Source organism: Tubulanus polymorphus, chromosome 1 (genome assembly GCF_964204645.1).
Source record: "Tubulanus polymorphus chromosome 1, tnTubPoly1.2, whole genome shotgun sequence".
Taxonomy (NCBI): Eukaryota; Metazoa; Nemertea; class Palaeonemertea; order Tubulaniformes; family Tubulanidae; genus Tubulanus; species Tubulanus polymorphus.
In genome coordinates this window covers 7,917,499-7,935,292 of record NC_134025.1, presented here as the reverse complement: position 1 = coordinate 7,935,292, position 17,794 = coordinate 7,917,499, and the positions used below count along the sequence as shown (strand labels likewise).

General features: G+C 37.6%; 1 protein-coding gene across 1 annotated transcript in view; it reads right to left on the bottom strand.

The window, feature by feature from the left end:
* The window catches only part of LOC141915454 (inositol 1,4,5-trisphosphate-gated calcium channel ITPR3-like), a 37,829-nt gene extending 21,169 nt beyond the window's left edge, over positions 1-16,660 (bottom strand). Inside the window, exons 1-34 of the mRNA XM_074806988.1 lie at positions 16,578-16,660; positions 13,626-13,699; positions 9,958-10,082; positions 9,230-9,316; positions 8,726-8,803; positions 8,222-8,302; positions 8,035-8,132; positions 7,857-7,950; positions 7,687-7,774; positions 7,403-7,510; positions 7,065-7,289; positions 6,884-6,972; positions 6,552-6,677; positions 6,082-6,213; positions 5,681-5,866; positions 5,440-5,562; positions 5,240-5,344; positions 4,828-4,938; positions 4,657-4,734; positions 4,436-4,568; positions 4,215-4,329; positions 4,017-4,134; positions 3,792-3,927; positions 3,614-3,713; positions 3,240-3,407; positions 3,021-3,120; positions 2,827-2,934; positions 2,574-2,710; positions 2,343-2,366; positions 1,780-1,847; positions 1,635-1,690; positions 1,066-1,466; positions 891-975; positions 630-817 (exon numbers count right to left, since the gene is read on the bottom strand). Of these exons, the coding sequence (XP_074663089.1) occupies positions 630-817; positions 891-975; positions 1,066-1,466; positions 1,635-1,690; positions 1,780-1,847; positions 2,343-2,366; positions 2,574-2,710; positions 2,827-2,934; positions 3,021-3,120; positions 3,240-3,407; positions 3,614-3,713; positions 3,792-3,927; positions 4,017-4,134; positions 4,215-4,329; positions 4,436-4,568; positions 4,657-4,734; positions 4,828-4,938; positions 5,240-5,344; positions 5,440-5,562; positions 5,681-5,866; positions 6,082-6,213; positions 6,552-6,677; positions 6,884-6,972; positions 7,065-7,289; positions 7,403-7,510; positions 7,687-7,774; positions 7,857-7,950; positions 8,035-8,132; positions 8,222-8,302; positions 8,726-8,803; positions 9,230-9,316; positions 9,958-10,082; positions 13,626-13,699; positions 16,578-16,660 (4,028 nt within the window). The remainder of the gene's footprint in view (positions 1-629; positions 818-890; positions 976-1,065; positions 1,467-1,634; positions 1,691-1,779; positions 1,848-2,342; positions 2,367-2,573; positions 2,711-2,826; positions 2,935-3,020; positions 3,121-3,239; positions 3,408-3,613; positions 3,714-3,791; positions 3,928-4,016; positions 4,135-4,214; positions 4,330-4,435; positions 4,569-4,656; positions 4,735-4,827; positions 4,939-5,239; positions 5,345-5,439; positions 5,563-5,680; positions 5,867-6,081; positions 6,214-6,551; positions 6,678-6,883; positions 6,973-7,064; positions 7,290-7,402; positions 7,511-7,686; positions 7,775-7,856; positions 7,951-8,034; positions 8,133-8,221; positions 8,303-8,725; positions 8,804-9,229; positions 9,317-9,957; positions 10,083-13,625; positions 13,700-16,577) is intronic.
* Between the last annotated feature and the right edge of the window lie 1,134 nt (positions 16,661-17,794).

The following is a 17,794-nucleotide window of genomic DNA, read 5'->3' as shown; positions in this document are numbered from 1 at the left end:
CGAAGCGGAAATGTGATTTTTGCAGATGAATCTTCTAGTCTAATTTACTATAACTAGACTAACACTATTCATGAAGACGCTTCTAAGAAATGAAATATGTACAAAAATCGACCTGGTCGGCTACGAAAGGAACACTTTGAGCATGCCAATAAAAACACAAGCGTTCGCAGCAGACTGGGTGAGAAACTTACTTGGGCCCGCTGGTAAAGTTATCAACATGAAAAAAGAAGTATTAACGTCATCCTTCTTTACGTATGATTAATGATAAACACTAAAATTGTTCACAAAATCTTGAACAGCCTTGAACAACGAACATGCATAGTTAAAATGAGATTAAGATGGGCCAGATGACTCGAAAACTTGAAATAACCGTTAGCCAAAAATGACATGCCTCATAAATTATCATGTCCTTGGGACGATAATTTAGCTAATTTTCTATGAAACGAAGGAAATCATGAAAACGGTTACAAAAGGTATCATGCTCATTGAGATCAGGGCACCACCTCTGTTCATTTATCGTTTATAAACATTTGTCCTGATCAAGGAGAGGTTTGCGTTAGATTTAGTGATGGCTACATATTTCCTCTATAAGTTAACTGAATCGATCCGCTATTAGATCTATAGCTTACGTGTCGTGAGGAAGATCCCCAGCACCACTTTCTACCACGGTACCGGCAGTTCTCATGTAAACCCATATCAAATATCGAAGATAAGGTTTCTTCAAACTGAATTCGATGTTCTTATGGTTCAAAACAGAAAGCACTTCATCGAGTGATATGATCGTCTGACAGAGCGATTCTATAAACCGATTTTCACCCTGAAATAGGTAAATATACATGGTACATTGAAATTATCACTAACACAGACCTGGGTATCATTTAACAAGTTACCTCGGCACATGTTGCCAGCAGATCTATCAAACTAATAAGATATCTCAGGTGTGAATGTTCTCCTTGATAAGTCAATAATTTCTCTCTATAAAATAAAAATAACAAAAGTAAAAGGATAAGTGTTTAGAAAACAGTGACGAAAGCAATGAAGAGAATAAAGAGAACTTAAGCCCACCTCATCTCCCACGGTTGGTCAAGAACGTAAGCCGCCTTTGCATAGTTCTGCATTATGTACTTCATTACCAGCGTTTGATTTCTCTTCAAGGCGAGATTCTGTCCTTCAACTTTAGCAATAGCGTTCAGTAAGTCGAGTAACTCCGGTGCCTTTTCTCTGTGTTCAACTGCCAAACCAACTATCCTTTGGATCTGTCTCGGTAATATCTTCAGGCAGGTATTCTGATTACCAACGAACACCTCTTTCAAACAAGTAGCTAGTTGAGAACGTTCCATGTGGATTTTTAGCAGTGTATCCATCTTATCAAATACCCTTCTCTGGACTAGGTCAAAACCACGTGTTAGAAACTGCAGGAGCTTCAACGCCTTTTGAAATATTCGCTCCATTCCTGGATAACGATCCTAGAAAAAGCAAATTAGAACTGATTATTACTGAATTGATAACGTAGTATTAGACTTAATATAGTTGTAGACTTATCAAATGAATCAAACTTTTCCAACTATTTAGAGTATGGTAGCCGATCATTTGAGAAACGTTATATTTGTAATTGACTAAAAGCCAAAACTAACCTTTGTTATAACATCGAAGTCCTGCGACAAGATTTGAAACAGCACAGAAAGAACATCTACAAATATTCAATCGGTAAGAGTTTAATATTTGTTAATGTGTGGTGGTTTAACACATCAAACAAAGCTCGGATGAAAATTGTCTTACCATGTGTAACTAGGATGCTTTGATTCATAGGGTGGCGTTCCTCTGGGACTTTAGGTAAGTGACAAAACCTAAATATTGTAAACGTTTTTAATATACAGTTTTTGTACATAAACATAAAGAAATCTTTAATCTGGTACTACTGTAGGCTAGAAATAGCTGGACAAAAAATTACCTATCGATCAAAGCCGCAATATATATCCACGGATTATTAATGAGGATTTTTACTGCAGTGTGATGTTTATATGATTTGTTCATTTGATTTTGAAATTGAAGAATTAGTTTATATGTGTATAATCTGAGGGGAATCTGAGTGGAATACGAAGTTGTTATGGAAAAAGTTATACATTAGGAAACCCTGTGCTTGACGTTGATCCACGTGCACATTTCACCAAAGCAGAAAACACTTCACGAGTGAGATTAAAAAAAATACTATAAGTCGGACTAACTGCATTATTGTGAGTCATTATAGAGAAGGGAAGGATGTTTCGAGTGTTTTGAGACAGACTTTTACGTTCATTCATTTTTGCTAAAGATCTAGGGTGTTTTTAGCGTTTCATACATACTTTGGTATTTGAATAATTGCATATCTGAAATCATTTAACGTGCAATGATGAAAAAATAATGCCACGATGAAAAACTTTATGCGCAAGTTTGTCCATTACCTAATCGAAGGTTGAAATTGTCAAGAACGAAAATACGAAAAAATGAGATGATAACGATGAAATGATTATCGAACGTCAAAAAACACAATACTACACGTAGAACAAAGAAAGTTGAATCGGAGCCTAACTTACTCGATGAATTCTTCGAGTATGTACTCCATGCGTTCCACTTGTCGGTCGTTCATCTTAATGCGAGCCAACATTCGCATCACAGGCATCTGGCGAGCAACTTCCCGGTGTATTTTACACGAATCGGTGGTGATAAGCACCTGTAGAAATATAAACTTCCGATATAAGTACGTCAAAAGCAACTTTCAATATTTTTTCTAGTGAAGTTCATTGTACGATGAACATCATCTACATGTATATCAGCTAATGTTCATACTTGCGCTCTGACGGCGGTTTTAAAAAGGTTTGTTTTCGACGAATAGAATTTCGTCAACAGCCGTAGTGACATTTGGATCATCTTGTCGTACTTGTAATTAGACAGATCCTATAAAACGAATGGATTTTTAAGCTATCATATAGAATCACAAAAATACGGAGATTCAAATTCAAATATCACACGCAGGGTTTTACCAAAAGAATGGCGGTAATCTGTTCGCCATCAATGTATGCACTGCTCTCAAACATTTCTTTCAATTCTTTCACCATCATCTTTTGCTTCCTCATTGCTTTCCTAAAAAAATGAAAAAGATGAAAACGATAACAAAACGTAAGATGCATTCGTAAAGACGCGCGGACCTCTTCGGTTATTTTTGAGGTCGGGCATATTTGAGAATAAAAATATCAACTCACTTCACTGTATCAAAAGCATCAAACGTCGCAAACATAGTAGGTAGTAAGATGTGTTGATGCTTTGATTTGAGATGCGCGGATTGTTCACTTTCTTTAAATTTTCGTATGAACGCCTCGAGACGGGTATTCGACTGATATGTCAAGAGTAGATCTAAGACTTCCATCGCCCTACGTTCAATAAGTGAAGTTTAGTGTTTATTTAGACAGGAACAAACTACCAAATCATAAGTCGAGATGATACACAATATCCATGTAAGATGAAAATACGAGAGCAAGCGCGTAGTACTTAGAGATGTATATAATCTGAGCAAGTTTCGGCTAAAGACTATTAGCCATCGTCAGCAAATCGGTTTCGGCATCATGCACAGACATACCTGCATTTTGCATTCACAATGGCCGCAGTTTCGGCTGCTCTTTCATATCGTTCTCCACTGCGGTATCTTTGTATAAGTTTCTGGGAGTCTTTGGAGTAACCTGTTACACAGATAAAAAGGGTGTAAGTAAAGAAAAATGTAAAATGAAATGTTGCAGCCGCTGCACGACAGAAGTTACCTTTTTCCTTATCGGGCAAGAATGGAACATCGTGTCTACCATCTAGTAAATTTAGTAAGGGATTCAGCAGGCATTTTACATCATCCACATCACCGTAATATCCAAATTGAACCAGGTAATACAGTAATCTCAGCACCTGCGTGAAATGGATTTTGGAATCACATGCTAAAAACGTTTATCTTCCTAGTTATCTTTCCCCGAAACAATTAACCGATTATTCTTTACCTGTTCGATGAGCATATTATGTCCGATAGTACTAGCAGTCATTCCCTTATTTTCATCGAGAAACTCGGTAATCCAGTCCCTCAGTACTGGGAAAATAGTAACCAAATCTCGCGGAGCACTCTAGATGATGTAAGAAAGTATGAATGAAAATAGGTATCTGTCTAAAATCTAATGATCGCAGGACATGAGAACATTGACATTACCATGTCTCCTTGAGATTTGTTCTGATCTTTAGTTCCTATATACTCATATATAAAGGATATGTTTGGATGATCGAGCACTGAAAAATTATTGCCGACGTCAACAAATAACCCTGTAAAACAAAGTATATACATAAAAAATTACAACTGCATCATTTATGACTGTTTGAAATATCAATATAGTAGCGTTTTCGTGATACTTGTATCATAAAGAATTACCTATGATGAGTTCACAATATTTAGCTCTTATATCATCGGGGAGAATCTCAGACTGTAGGCAGAGGAAAACCTCTTCCCAGGACAAATAACTCAGCTGTCTTGTGATGAGATGGATGCAAAAATCATTTCTTCCCTAAAAACGTTAAGAATTCATTCATTTTACATATAGATAGACATGACACACACACACACACATGAATGTTTATGCAAAATTCACTTACGAAGCACAAAGCAGCAAATAAATCTAGTTGATGAATGAGAAATGTGTATTCATCATCTGAGAAACTTGGGTTGGTTCTCTGAAAGTAAATGTAATTAGTTTGACGTGATCTAGACAAATAGTTATAAAACGGCTGTTTTTTCAGTTATCCAGTTACAATCTTTCCACAAACCTCCACAAATTCGTGAAGTGGCGTCCACGATCGTCCCCTATCCGTTGACACGTAACATATGTTTGGTGTTTTGTGAATATTCTGGCCTCGTTCGGTCAGGTACAGACCCCGCTAAAATATCCAAGATAAAATTCCTCAGCGTAAAACGTATTCTTAAGATATTGTCTCATTGAAATTTGATTGATCAGGCCGTCATTTTTCTGGCATACCTGTTCTCCACGAGGTGGACCAAGTTCTTTTATGACTTCAGTATAAGCCGTATCAGCGGCGGCTTTCAGTTTTGGCTTCGGTCTCGGTGTTGCTTCCTTGTGAATAGTCTGGGAAGATAACGGGGTGACGCGATATATTTCCCTTGGAAATATCCACGATGAAAACTTATATAAAATCCCATTAATATGACGAATAAGCCTACCTTATCTTTCATGAGCCATCGCTGTGCCACGTACGTTTGGTTATCTGGTATTGGTACACCATCGCATACACACAGAACTTTTAACAGGTCCAGATAACGATAGTTCTAAAGATAATGGTATCTTTAAGGTCCATTCTTACATACATTTTGAGATGTGCCAGTATGAGAGAGACGAGAAAATTTGTCAAAACGGTTTATACCTGATTTTCCCTTAACAGATCGACAAATTCATCAATTTGAGTTTGAGTAATTCTGTCTACAATTTTTCTGTTGTCTCTTACTAATTCCACGATCATCTGAGCAACGTTAAGACCAATATCACCCTGTTAAAACAAACGCACATTGGTTTTGAAAGGTTTGAAATTGTCCTTATATATTCTATTTTGAAGGGTATAAATAAGACGAAATGTGATCGCATTGTAAAATATTCATATTCATTACCTTTATAGAAAACTGAGTTTGGAAGAAGTCGATATATTTGGCGAAGTACAGCGCATTTTTCCGACTGTTACCGATCATATAGCTGTAAATGACCTCGTACGCAGCTTTGAACACTTTCGTTAGGTTAATTTCATCGGCGACGCCTTTCAATTTGCACTGCAGCAACATTACTAGTAAATCAATTACCTGTAAACGGGCAAAAATAACGTTTGTACTGGTTATAGAAAATAAACTATATCATTCGTAGCATTTCTCGAAGACATTTTCTCTCGGAAAATGGTTGTTTTATGGCTATATTGACTGTTTTATTGCGTAACGCGCCATTGCGGTTGTTATCGCATACTTCACAGAATGAACAAAAAAAAACTGTCTGTAATGAGATATTGCATGTTTGTACACACCCTGAGATTCCGGAGCAGTTTTTGGCGATTTTTATCAGCTTCACCGTCGTTCATGACGAACTCTCTCAATTCTTTCAAAGCCGTCAAAACTTTGAACGTTTTCTTTGCGTTTAGGAAGCGGCCTTCACGTCGCTGTGATTAGAAAGAAAGATGTACACAAATAGCTTCACTGAGATACAAATGAGCAAAAATACCTTCTTCTTATAAAACAATAGCATAGTTAAACAGCTTAAGTGTAAAGAAATCGCTGTAAAATAGCTTCTCATAAAAAACAAAAAAGATGTTACTGTTACTGTAAAGAATAAGAGTATCATGTTGTGCTCTAATCAATTGTGCAAACTAACGAACATTCAGCTAGAAATGATTGCTTTCAATTTATGGTGATTCTGAAGTTTATCATTTTCCTACTATTGCGAGATCATGACGGAATGCAATAAATTGCAATGTAATGACGAGTGAGGGCGGCTTACGTCTTTAATTAGATTGACGAGAACGGGCACCATTCCTGCCACGAAGTTAAACGAATTGGCGTGCTCATCTACTATTTTCTGTATGGTAAATGCATCATCGTACATTCTCTCTCCGCTGGCCGACAGCTAAAAGATGAACAAGGCAGAAATACAGTCACAAGACCGGTGATTGAATTATCCGGTGAATCTGTTTATTGTCGGTTGCCATAGAATAATTGTGGATGAGGCATGCACTGGTCCGCGAGATCATATATCCAGATGAATATGAATTTACTGGTGCATGCAAAAGTTAACACATTTTATTACGATGTATATCTAGGATCAGAAATCACCTTTCGTAGTTCTGCTCCATCCCACCGTAGACCTCTCATCGATGTGTCATTTTCAGCTCCTTGGAACTGTTCCCTTTTATATTCCTCCTCTACGTAAATAAAGAAGTGGGTTTTGGAATTTCGAGGACAAAAACTAGATTTAGAATCTCATTTCTTTAAACAATTTCGATTCGAGACTGACCCTTCAGTGCATGGAGCCAATATCCGGTTAGGACATTCTCAATTCGGGCGTAACTTTCAAACGTGATTTCATCCGATTCTTTGACAACTGGGTGTAGACGGAACACCGTGCGTGGATCTTCGACATCTTCGGTCAAGGTCACCTTCATTTCGGCCGAGATGCATAGATACTGACGTGTAGTCATGTGCCGGAAACGAAATTGTTGTTCCCATAGTAGTATATCTCCTGTATATATCATGAATATTGCCCTCAGTGTGAAATCCGACAATTCAAGATTTTATATGGAAATTGCACAGTACTTAACAATAAATTCAACAATATATGCATTATTTAATTACCGTTAATTGTACTTGACTCCGGTTCAATTTGCCAGTAGGTAATTCCCGAAGTTGATGGCGATAACGTTTTCGGATTCAGTTGGTCGATGTCTCTAATTCGTAGATGCACTATAAGATTATTGAATGCAAACAGCGTATAGTTTATACATCATTTCAACGCATTAACTTCTGACGTGTTGGAAGATTAACAAAATTACATAGAATGGTACCGTGCGTTACGGACCGTGTTCAAGACACGGGACGTCAAGTGTGGATTTAATGTTTCGAAGTTCAAGATAAATTACCTTGCTCGGTGATGACTTCGCCAAATAATCCTTCAGCAACGATGTAAGCTTCTAACTCTTTATGGAACAGACTGATTACTGAGCCTCCCTAGAATAAATCAGACCACGCTTGTCAGATCAGGTGTGCTGGATAGGTTTATCGAAGGCCACTTAAAACATTTTGTTCATACCCTGACTAAATTACGCTCTGTATGGTCGGTCTTTGGTGAATAATTCTTTATAACAGTAAAACCTGCGCCTTCCACACCAAGATTCAACTCGGAGCTTAAATTGAAAAAAGGAAAGTATTATTTCGCTTATTTTAAGTTTTATTCCAGTGGAAATTGTAATTATGTTAACATCGCTTACCCAAATGTGAAATAATCTATCTGGAATGGATTGCTGGCGTGGAGATAATGACCGGGTGATTTGATGCTCTCAAGTACGACTTGATCAAATATTTGAATCTATGTAGAAGATGGCAAATTGGCAATGTTATGGATACAATAAGTCATGTATGGGTTTAAATAACAGTGGCTTAAATTCACAAACTCACCACTTCGCCTTCAGATTTCACCTTATATCTCGGAAGTATTCTGTATTGGGCGTTTTTTGCATTATATTCATGTAGAGAAACCTGGAGAAAGAGGTGAATGCTAATAAAGCCAGTTGAAGCAAGAACGATAACAAAAACCATGTGCAGCTTGTAGAATCATTGAAAACACGATATGTACGTAAAGAAAAACTAAAGTATTCTGTTTTCACGTTCTACGTCTTATGAATATACCGTAACTTTAAAACTTAGACACGAATTAAAAATTTTGAGTTAAAAAAAAGAACTTGGCAATAAACATGTTTGAAGAAAATTTGAATCTATTTCGACTCGATTATTCTATACTATCCATTCATAGGAAAGGAAAGAATGATGATGATTACATTATGATTGTACAACAGCTGAAGTGAAGTACGATCAAGTAAACTTTGTAATGAACTTATTGTAGAAGAAAAAAGTGTGAGCATCCTACAGCGGTTGAGCCTCGGGTATCAAACAACAACTTACCAGCATATTATTCTTGTCTCGTTTACTCGTTTGCGTCGTATTAACATGTAGGTACTTGCGAGTGAAAAAATGCTTAAGCTGAAATATGAACCAAATCAAACTAGATGTCTTATTAACAGTAAACAGTTCGTTGGAATTAGGTGTGGTTTGCAACATCAGGAATGTTCCACATCGTAGGCCTTTTTTCAGTGGCATCGAAACAAGTTGCGGGGCAAATGGCCTTTACACGTAAAGGCCATTTGTAGCCTTGTGGTTTGTAAACAGATCTACAACGCATGGAACTCCCTAAAATCATAGTATGAAGCATAGTTAGACTCAGCGACAATGATCGCGTGATCGAAGCATATATTTTTCAGGATTTCCAGATTCACTATCGTCAGAAGCACGAGATGATGATGGGTCAACAAAAGGTCTGAAGACCTGCATATCCCGAGGCTGTCATAAATTACAGCGTGGCCTTCTCGAGTCCAAAATTTATAACTCGCCATCCATTTGCTTCATTACCTGTATAATTTCGCCGTATCGTACACGTTTTCCCTGTTGCCGCCGTTGTTCGGCGATATTGTCGATATTCTCCGCATCGGCAGCCGCCTGTAATAGCGATATATGAAATATTCGTCCAAATCAGAATCAGAATAGAAAAAATAAAGCCAATCATAGGTAAACAAACAAACAATAAATGCGGTGAAGTACGGCTTGAAAGTCCATTCTTTCCATCGCCATCAGAATTTACTAAATCACTGAATTGATTTCTCAGCTGAGAATTCGGATGCGCCGGTAATCAACATTTTGGTACAAATTAAATTGGAAGTGTGATATTTTGCTATCACCGGCCCTGACCTTCACATTTCTTATTCAGAGCGTTCAGTTTTACCCTCGAATCACAAATTCAATGCGATGGTGATTATTTCTCTTGGGTGACCGACCAAGCGAAGATTATTATAACCGACTTAATTGGATCAAGTCAACGCGGTGGTATATTGCTGCTGAGCAAAGAGCACATCACTCCCACCCAGAGACCATCCATCATAGCCGGATGACCATCCATATGTACTGTCAAACAGGCAATGACACTCCGGTGTGTTAATTCGGTTAACGAATCGTTGTTCTATATGCAGTCGGATATGATATAGAAAGAGCTAATGAAAATTGAAACGATTTTCTTCAATGAAAGCATTTGCGTCATCATTTTGGGATCTTTTTATTTAAAGCTGATCTCAATTATCATATACCTTCGCTTGGGCCAGCATTCCCTTCGTTTCGAGGTCTTCATTGTCCTTGTCGTAATTGCTGTAATATTTTCTGTATTTCTTGTTGAGCTTATAGCGGTTTTGTATGCAGATCTGAAACGTCACCGCTGCAAAGGAAAATATTGATGAATGACTCGAAGAGCAAACGCTAAGTCAAAAAGCAAACGGGAATAATCTTGCATTTGTGAATGTCACAAATGATGATTGCCCATTACATATTACAAATGCGTCTATTTGATACATATGCAAAACCAACGAAGGCTGTTAAATGTTAATCCCCAGAAATTCATATACATTTACATAATGATAATCAAATTTTGCAATCGTTCACCAGCGAAGCCAGAAATGTACTTAGTTTGCTTTATGCTAATATTGCTGAACTCGATGGCTTTAACTTGTGAACTAGGCAATTTACAAGGCATCCGGGGATGTCCAGTGAACGTGTTTTATGTGAAGTTTATTCCCGAATTGGAAGCAGCAGCACTCTTTTAATCTCCTCCGCCGTACAAGCTTTCGCGAAATTCTCTGCCCCGTCTCAGTAGCCGTAAAATTGATCTAGCCACTAAATACCGACAAGCAATTTGCTCAAATTATCACTTGGCTGATATACAGTAGGTAAAGGCACCACAGTAAAGTTGTCACCGGTGACAATTCGAGTTTATCGTTACATAGTAACTTAATACAAGTAATGTAAGTTGTGAAAATTGCGTAAATGACCATATAAATGATAAGGGATGTAATAGGAATGATAAATACGACAACCGTTTATATTCATTAAATGAACAATTAACATATAAATTACATGGTTACTTACGGAATAGACAGTACATATAAATAATTAAGGCCGATTTTCGTTAGGGTCACCAAGTGTTTATTTTCGTGAACTACATATAAATACGACCGATTATTTAGTGATGAATATCGGAATCCCATCACCTTACAGGGTCTATTTGTCACCTCGGATGAACTGAGTGTCAGGACGAGCATAGTTGCCAAGATAAATCATTAGCCGTGATTATGCCGACGGCATTGCAGTGATTTTTGTTCATCAAGACGTCGTTAGGCAGTGGGCCGCCGCGGTTCGAGCATTCGAGCAGCAGCATATACGTATTCAACTCATGCGGTGAATAGGAAAAGCTTGCGTGTTCAATAATATTGCCGACAACTGCTAAACCTTGATAAACTATGGTTTTCAAGCGATTTTCTATCCGTCTATTCAGTCAGAAATTATTAATTCGCATCCACATTTCATTACCACCCATTTGTACTTCAGTCACGACTCCCTGACAATAGTTGCTCCTTTGCGACGCGCCTGTATAGATAAATACTTGGAAAGTGGGGGATTAAAGCTTTAGCCGAGATAGAATCTTTTATTGACATTTGCCACTCCGGGCTGTACTCCGAGAAATTGTAACCCGAGAGAAGACGATACAGGTGGAAAACAAGCACGGATGTAGAGCACTGTATTCTGGGTAGAAAGAACGACGCTAACAGAAAATTAGCTTTTTCTTCCAGCGTAGCAAGTATACATCTACGGGTACCTGATGTGTACTGAGGTAAAGAAAAGTAACATGTTTTATCGTCTGAGCGTAAAGGTCTGGTTCTCATTATGTATACGTTAACCTAAAAGAAATCAACCGAGCAAAAAGTCTTCAAGCCTAAGTGTCATCGAGTTCGTGCGCTAAAATGATTCGTACGCATTTTAGCGCAGAATTGAGTCCACCGCGCACATGCCAAAAAATGCGCGTGAATGAGACAAGCATAATGTATCATACATGTAAAATAATTCTTAAAAAAATTTTGACCAAGAAGCTAGTCACAATATACATTACTTCCCACAATATTCACCCCGCCAGTTTATTTCTTACGTAAGTTATGATCGGCCTGCAGAAATCGGAATTCGTTTAAAATCAAACGTGAAAACTGGTTATACTGATAACAAAAACGAACGAGTGAACATCGCCACCGCGAGCTAAGCATGTTGTAGTAAATTTATATGTTTTATCTCGGATGAAAAAAAAACACAGTTACTGGTGAAATAACAATAAACCATCAACCAAATATACATGGTATAAAATGCAAATCGTGAGATAGAAACAACAACGAGCCAATTAGATTATTGTGAGTGTCAGTTGATTTAGTATTTTCATTTGAAAGTCATAGCTCAAATATCATTGAAATTAGATATTCAAGGGTAGAGAATTTATCCAAGGCAAAAGAAGCACCGTTTATTCATATATTCAGTTCATTTTCACTATTGTACAAAACGGCAGCCTGCAACAGGAGAGGGTAAACTCCGTGCAAGGTGAGATTTAATTAGAATCATGTGAAATTACGTATATATTAACATTTGTTTACATTTGATACACCGAGGTTCGGGTTGCTTCGGGAAAAATTGTTGCCAGAAGAAAACCTCGGAAAACATACCGAAAAAAGATAGATCGGATCTCTTCTGTACACAGTATAAATTAGCCTCTCGCTACTTTTATCGCATACGTTATTTCAAAACACGTACAGTTATCTTCTGATTTACAATGCGGAAATGGTGTCGTCGTAGTTTAAAAAAGACGTTTGATACATTATGTGCACTTGATTAAACCTTTCGTTATTTATCATGAAATAACGCGTTATAGTTATAGATTGATTAGAATAATGTAGATTTGATTCGCATATGTGTTACAATAATTATGCAGTGGTTGATATGTAATTTGTACAGTTGACACAGATTGAACTTATCAAAATTCATATTATGCTTGATGAGAAATACACAATTACTGGCCCATGTCTGGGGGGTAACCGGTTAAATCCCCCCGGTAGGAATTCCGCATGCAAAATCCCCCCCCCCCCCGTTAAATACACCCCTAGGAAGAAATCTGGAAGTATGCCATACTTAATCGATGACATTTTATGAAATGATAATTAATATTGGAGCCAGATGGTTTCAATATACACTGAAGTGACACAGGTAATCATGTCAACGAACATACGTCAAACTGTTTGTACATGTGTTATTCTTGTTAGCGCTCGAATTATGTAATATACGAATACGAATTGATATATTGAGATAAGAGTGGAACACTGGACCCCCATTAATTGTTTTATATGAGTATTTATCGTAACGAGATTGTAATTGCGCTTCTGCATGGAGGCTAAGGTCGGAATATAGCGGCATTTACGTGCACATGGCGTCATAATTTGACAGCCAGTACTAGAGCCTCGCCATGCATAATCAGGATTCGGTTCAAAGTGCGAGTTAAAATTAGTTGATTTTCAATGAATTAACTCTTGAGTCAAACTTGAACTTAACAAATTTTGAAAGGTCGTGGGGATTAACAAATCTCGAGGGTCTGTCAAGGAAATCGCTTATCGTTTTTGCCGACCAATATGGCACAGTCACGTGGTAAAAGCACACGCCTGCAAGACCCTCCACGACAACACACGATTTATAACCATATCATGATTTTTCCTAATATATAATATACAAACTCCTGTGAATGAAATTCATGTTCATCACACGTCGACCTTCGGTATGGCAGTCCACACAAAACGTCGTTGCATGCGACGGACGAAGAGCTATACGGTTGGGTTTGAATTTCAAAAATCGATATTTGAAAATCGATGTTCATTTTGCTTAACCAAATATGACTTACCGTGTGGGGTTGGCAGATTGTTTGGTTTAGTCCTGTCTTGACGGGGATATACGTTTAATCCATTATGCGTAGAGCTAGAAATGAAAAAAGCATGTGAAAAGCACGTTGAACTTTCATCAAATCTAGTGGTTACAACATGAAACAGTAATTCAATATTTAAAAAAATGACTTTCAGCCAGTAAGTGTATAATCGATGAAATAAGCGAACTTCTAATTGAAAAAAAATAGATTTACATGAAAGCAAGATATCGGTTGAGAACCTGACGCATAAATCGAAATTTCGAGACATCATTCACACTTTAATCTATATTACCGGTATTTACTTTCTAACAATTTACATATGGACCCCACAATCTGTCGAACTAGAATTCAAGAGATTACCGCAGAAAATAGGTTAAAATGTCTTTAACAAGTGAAATTCAGAAGGACTTCACATCACAAAAGAAGATGATACGTATAATTGCCATGATCGCTAGAGATTATCAGTCTACGGGTAAATGCGGTAGCTGTTTCACAGGTTAAACGCATTGAAATAGTTTCACGATCTATTGCTGTTTGATAACTTTTGAATTCGATGGGCTATGTCTTGTTTTTTAATTCACTTAACAGCACTGCAGATTGAAAGACGTTGAAATAAGGCAACACACGAAGTTGCTGCTTTAGTGGATGAAATATTCTACATTTTTTCTTTATCGCCGATATAAAAATCCGCTATGCGCCAAGCGACCCATGGGGATGCTATTGAGTCTTGCCGTAGGGATTTTCCGATCTTTCATCCAAACAGCAAGCGGCATAACTCTACCTACAAAACATCGGCGTCTGGAGTAATTCGCAGACCCTCAAAATACATAAAATAGTTCCGATACCATTAAAATTGGCCGTATGAGCTATCTAAATCCGCCATCATTATCTTTACTCAAATGTAAACTCTAATCTTGAATTTTCCCTAAGACGTAAGAAAATATACACGAACAAGATTAATGGTTATCTTTAGCGAAGATCTTTGGTTCATTGTCAAGGAGGAACAAGCCTACGTATATTGTTCGAGATTCTCGAGCTGACAAAAGTGAATTCAGCTACCAAGTGTAATAACGATTATTTCTCTGAATCGGAGCTCAAAATTACCAATATACATACTGTAAACAAATGCTCAGCGCGTTGGGATTCAGTTATATTTACCATTATTACAATATGCCTCGTTACTGCGCGCAATAAATCAAATGTCGTCGCAATAGATTGCATGAATAGGAGAACTATTGGTACAAGTGCTTTCTTTGGAAATAGAATAACTGTTATCCTTATCTACAGGACTCAGACCGACTCTGCTGATCATTACTCGTTGGAGATGGGAACAGTCGTAGCGATAAAGCAGCGTTTGCGGGTGTAAATCCGTGCTGCCGAATGCTTTAAAACTCGGTTAAATGCGACGGCGTTGACGTGATTGTATCTTCGAAACATCGCGGTGATATATCGCGTTTTGATGGTCGGAAATAAATTGAAATTTACTATTTACGTGAATCGACTCGACAGTTCGTTCAGCGCGACGCGAAATGTGACGAAAAAGCAGCGCATGGAAAATCAATCGTCGGCGACGATATGACCATGAAGTGGAACCACAGCGATAACATTTTTCTTAAAATTTCACAACGTCAATAAAATGTAAGCGAATTCGAAGATAAATCTTGCCCTTTAGATTCGCATAAATAATTGATATTCTTCACGCGTTTTATCTATTTGAATTCTGCCGTTTGATAGCTGGGATTGTCGGCTAATGCGCATAGTCATCTCAGTATAAACCATTCATCTTCGAACGACGGTCGGTTATCGCTAAAACTGCGAACTAAAGTTGCAAACAGCTACCTTCCGTCTTTTTGCCATATGAAGAATGGCGTACTTGCCATGTTTGAATGCGATACGGTTCACCTGTGCTGCGGCAGACGGATGTTGGGTTGTGGATGGAAAATTGGATTGATCCATTCACGCAATAGACTGGGCAGAAAAAATTAATGATGTTGTCACGTCTCGTCAATAATACTCCAGGAACCGACTGAAGCAGAAGATTGAAGTACACTTCTTACCGAATTGCTCACGTTAGCTATTTGAATTGCCAGTCAAGGCATAAACTTTGGTCATCAAAACAGCCATTCTGACAACACATTAAATCTCCAAATTCCCACGGAGATATTTCGGCAAGCTTTGGAATTCCGTAAATGGTAAACCTACGTACTGGAATGTATTCTTTATACTGTTATCAGCAAAAATAAAACGAATTTCTTCCTGAAACATAGGATGCGTGGCGGCCGGTATCAAACTGAGTTTGCTGTACGCTTTCGCTGCTTATTCATCCTATAATCCAAGATATGCTAAACGCGTGAAGTTGAACGCGTGAAGAAAAAAAATGCGGCAGGATTATTTCGAACGCATTTCTTAACCCTATAAAAACTCTGAAAAATGTCAAAATGTCTGCAGATTCGATGAAAAAATACAATGTGTACGTCGGGAAGCAGTCAGCCTTGACATCTGGCGTCGGCGATGATCGGAGTTCTTTATTGTAAGTTTGATGGATGAAATATTCATTACCGCAATATTGTGTCAAATCAATCGGTTATAACAAAGTGCACTTTTATCACTCATTATGTTCAAGCGCCGGACATTATTGCTAACAATCGATTCCTTTTTCTTCTAATAAATTTCACTACAACCTTAGTTAGCCATATCATTCATTGTCCGATATCAATGCTTTGAGAATATCAATTTTGTAATAGATATTTCTGTTGTAACTGCAGTGCGAAAAAATTAAGCTGTTTTGAAAAGACTACAGCCGTATTTTGAAAGCCTAAGTAAAATAATTGGATCATCGAATATTCGCCCACTTTTAAAAACACCCTACAATACTTAAGATTCGGAATATATAAAACGAAGAAAAAAAACTTCGCTTATTAACATACTAACCTGGACTGAACGCTGAACACGTATCCTTCAGTTTCCTCGCAGTAGAGGCAAACGTAATCACCAACGCATAAGAATTCTCCCATTCCGTTGTTGGAGCTGTCCACCTGCAGAAAGAACCGCGTAAAGTATATATATTTAATGTATCTCAGAGCGTGATGAAATGAAATGATATGTGTCCGATACTTTCCGAAAACACGTTCATATCATGAAGTGCTCGTATATATGTGTCGACTGGTTGGAATTATATTTTCTAGTGCCTAAGCAGTGAATATCGGCCTCTTTTTTCAATCTATGTGAAATCTGTTACGCATAATTTTATTCTACCGTAAATCTTCTTCCAAACTGTTAGGTGAATGTTTGCGCTTTTAATCCACAATAGCTGGCAAATGAGATTATTTCGTAGATTTCTATATAATTCTCAAAATGAACGATATCGTTTTATATAATTCTCAAAATGAATGATATCGTTTATAGATTTACATTGAATAACTTTATATACAGTTTGAACATGCTAAATAATTTCATTAACGAATTTGATCAAAGGCAAAGGTTTCCACTGCATTCGTTTCAAATAAAACACATACATGTACGGCAACTATATACATTATTATTAGATATGACGGTGCAGTTATTAAATTGCATATTGAATTCGACGAATACAACATTATTACTCAAGCTGCTACGCATTTACATAGCCAACCAACACCAAACGCCAACGACTGCCTATAAACTGTTGCAGCGGAAGCGACAGGGCAGCGTCGACCTGGGCATGCTGCTACTTAATCTGCCGCTAAAATCTATCTAAATGTAACTGATAAGAAAAAAATTCTCACAGACCGATCGATCTCGTGTCGTGGAAAAGCTCCTTCGGGAATGGAATCGATCTTTTTCCCTTTGTTTCAAAACTTTCAATCGTCACGGACTGAATGGATCGTTTCAATGCGTTACGGCATGAATGTTATTCTTTACTTTTTGATATTAAAAGTTTACAAAAAGATATTTCCACGCCCTTGTGAGCTTTCGTTAAAGAAATAAACGAATAAAATCAAAAAAGTGTCCGATGCCTCACCAAACATCAGCTGCTCATCAGATGCTTTGTCGGGCAGTAAGATACATACATAACGTAACATGATGGAAATGGCTCGAAGTTTTATATCACGGAGCACATTTCTGTGTTAAGCTGTTTCCAACGTTTTGACACACTTTTAAATGGTGGA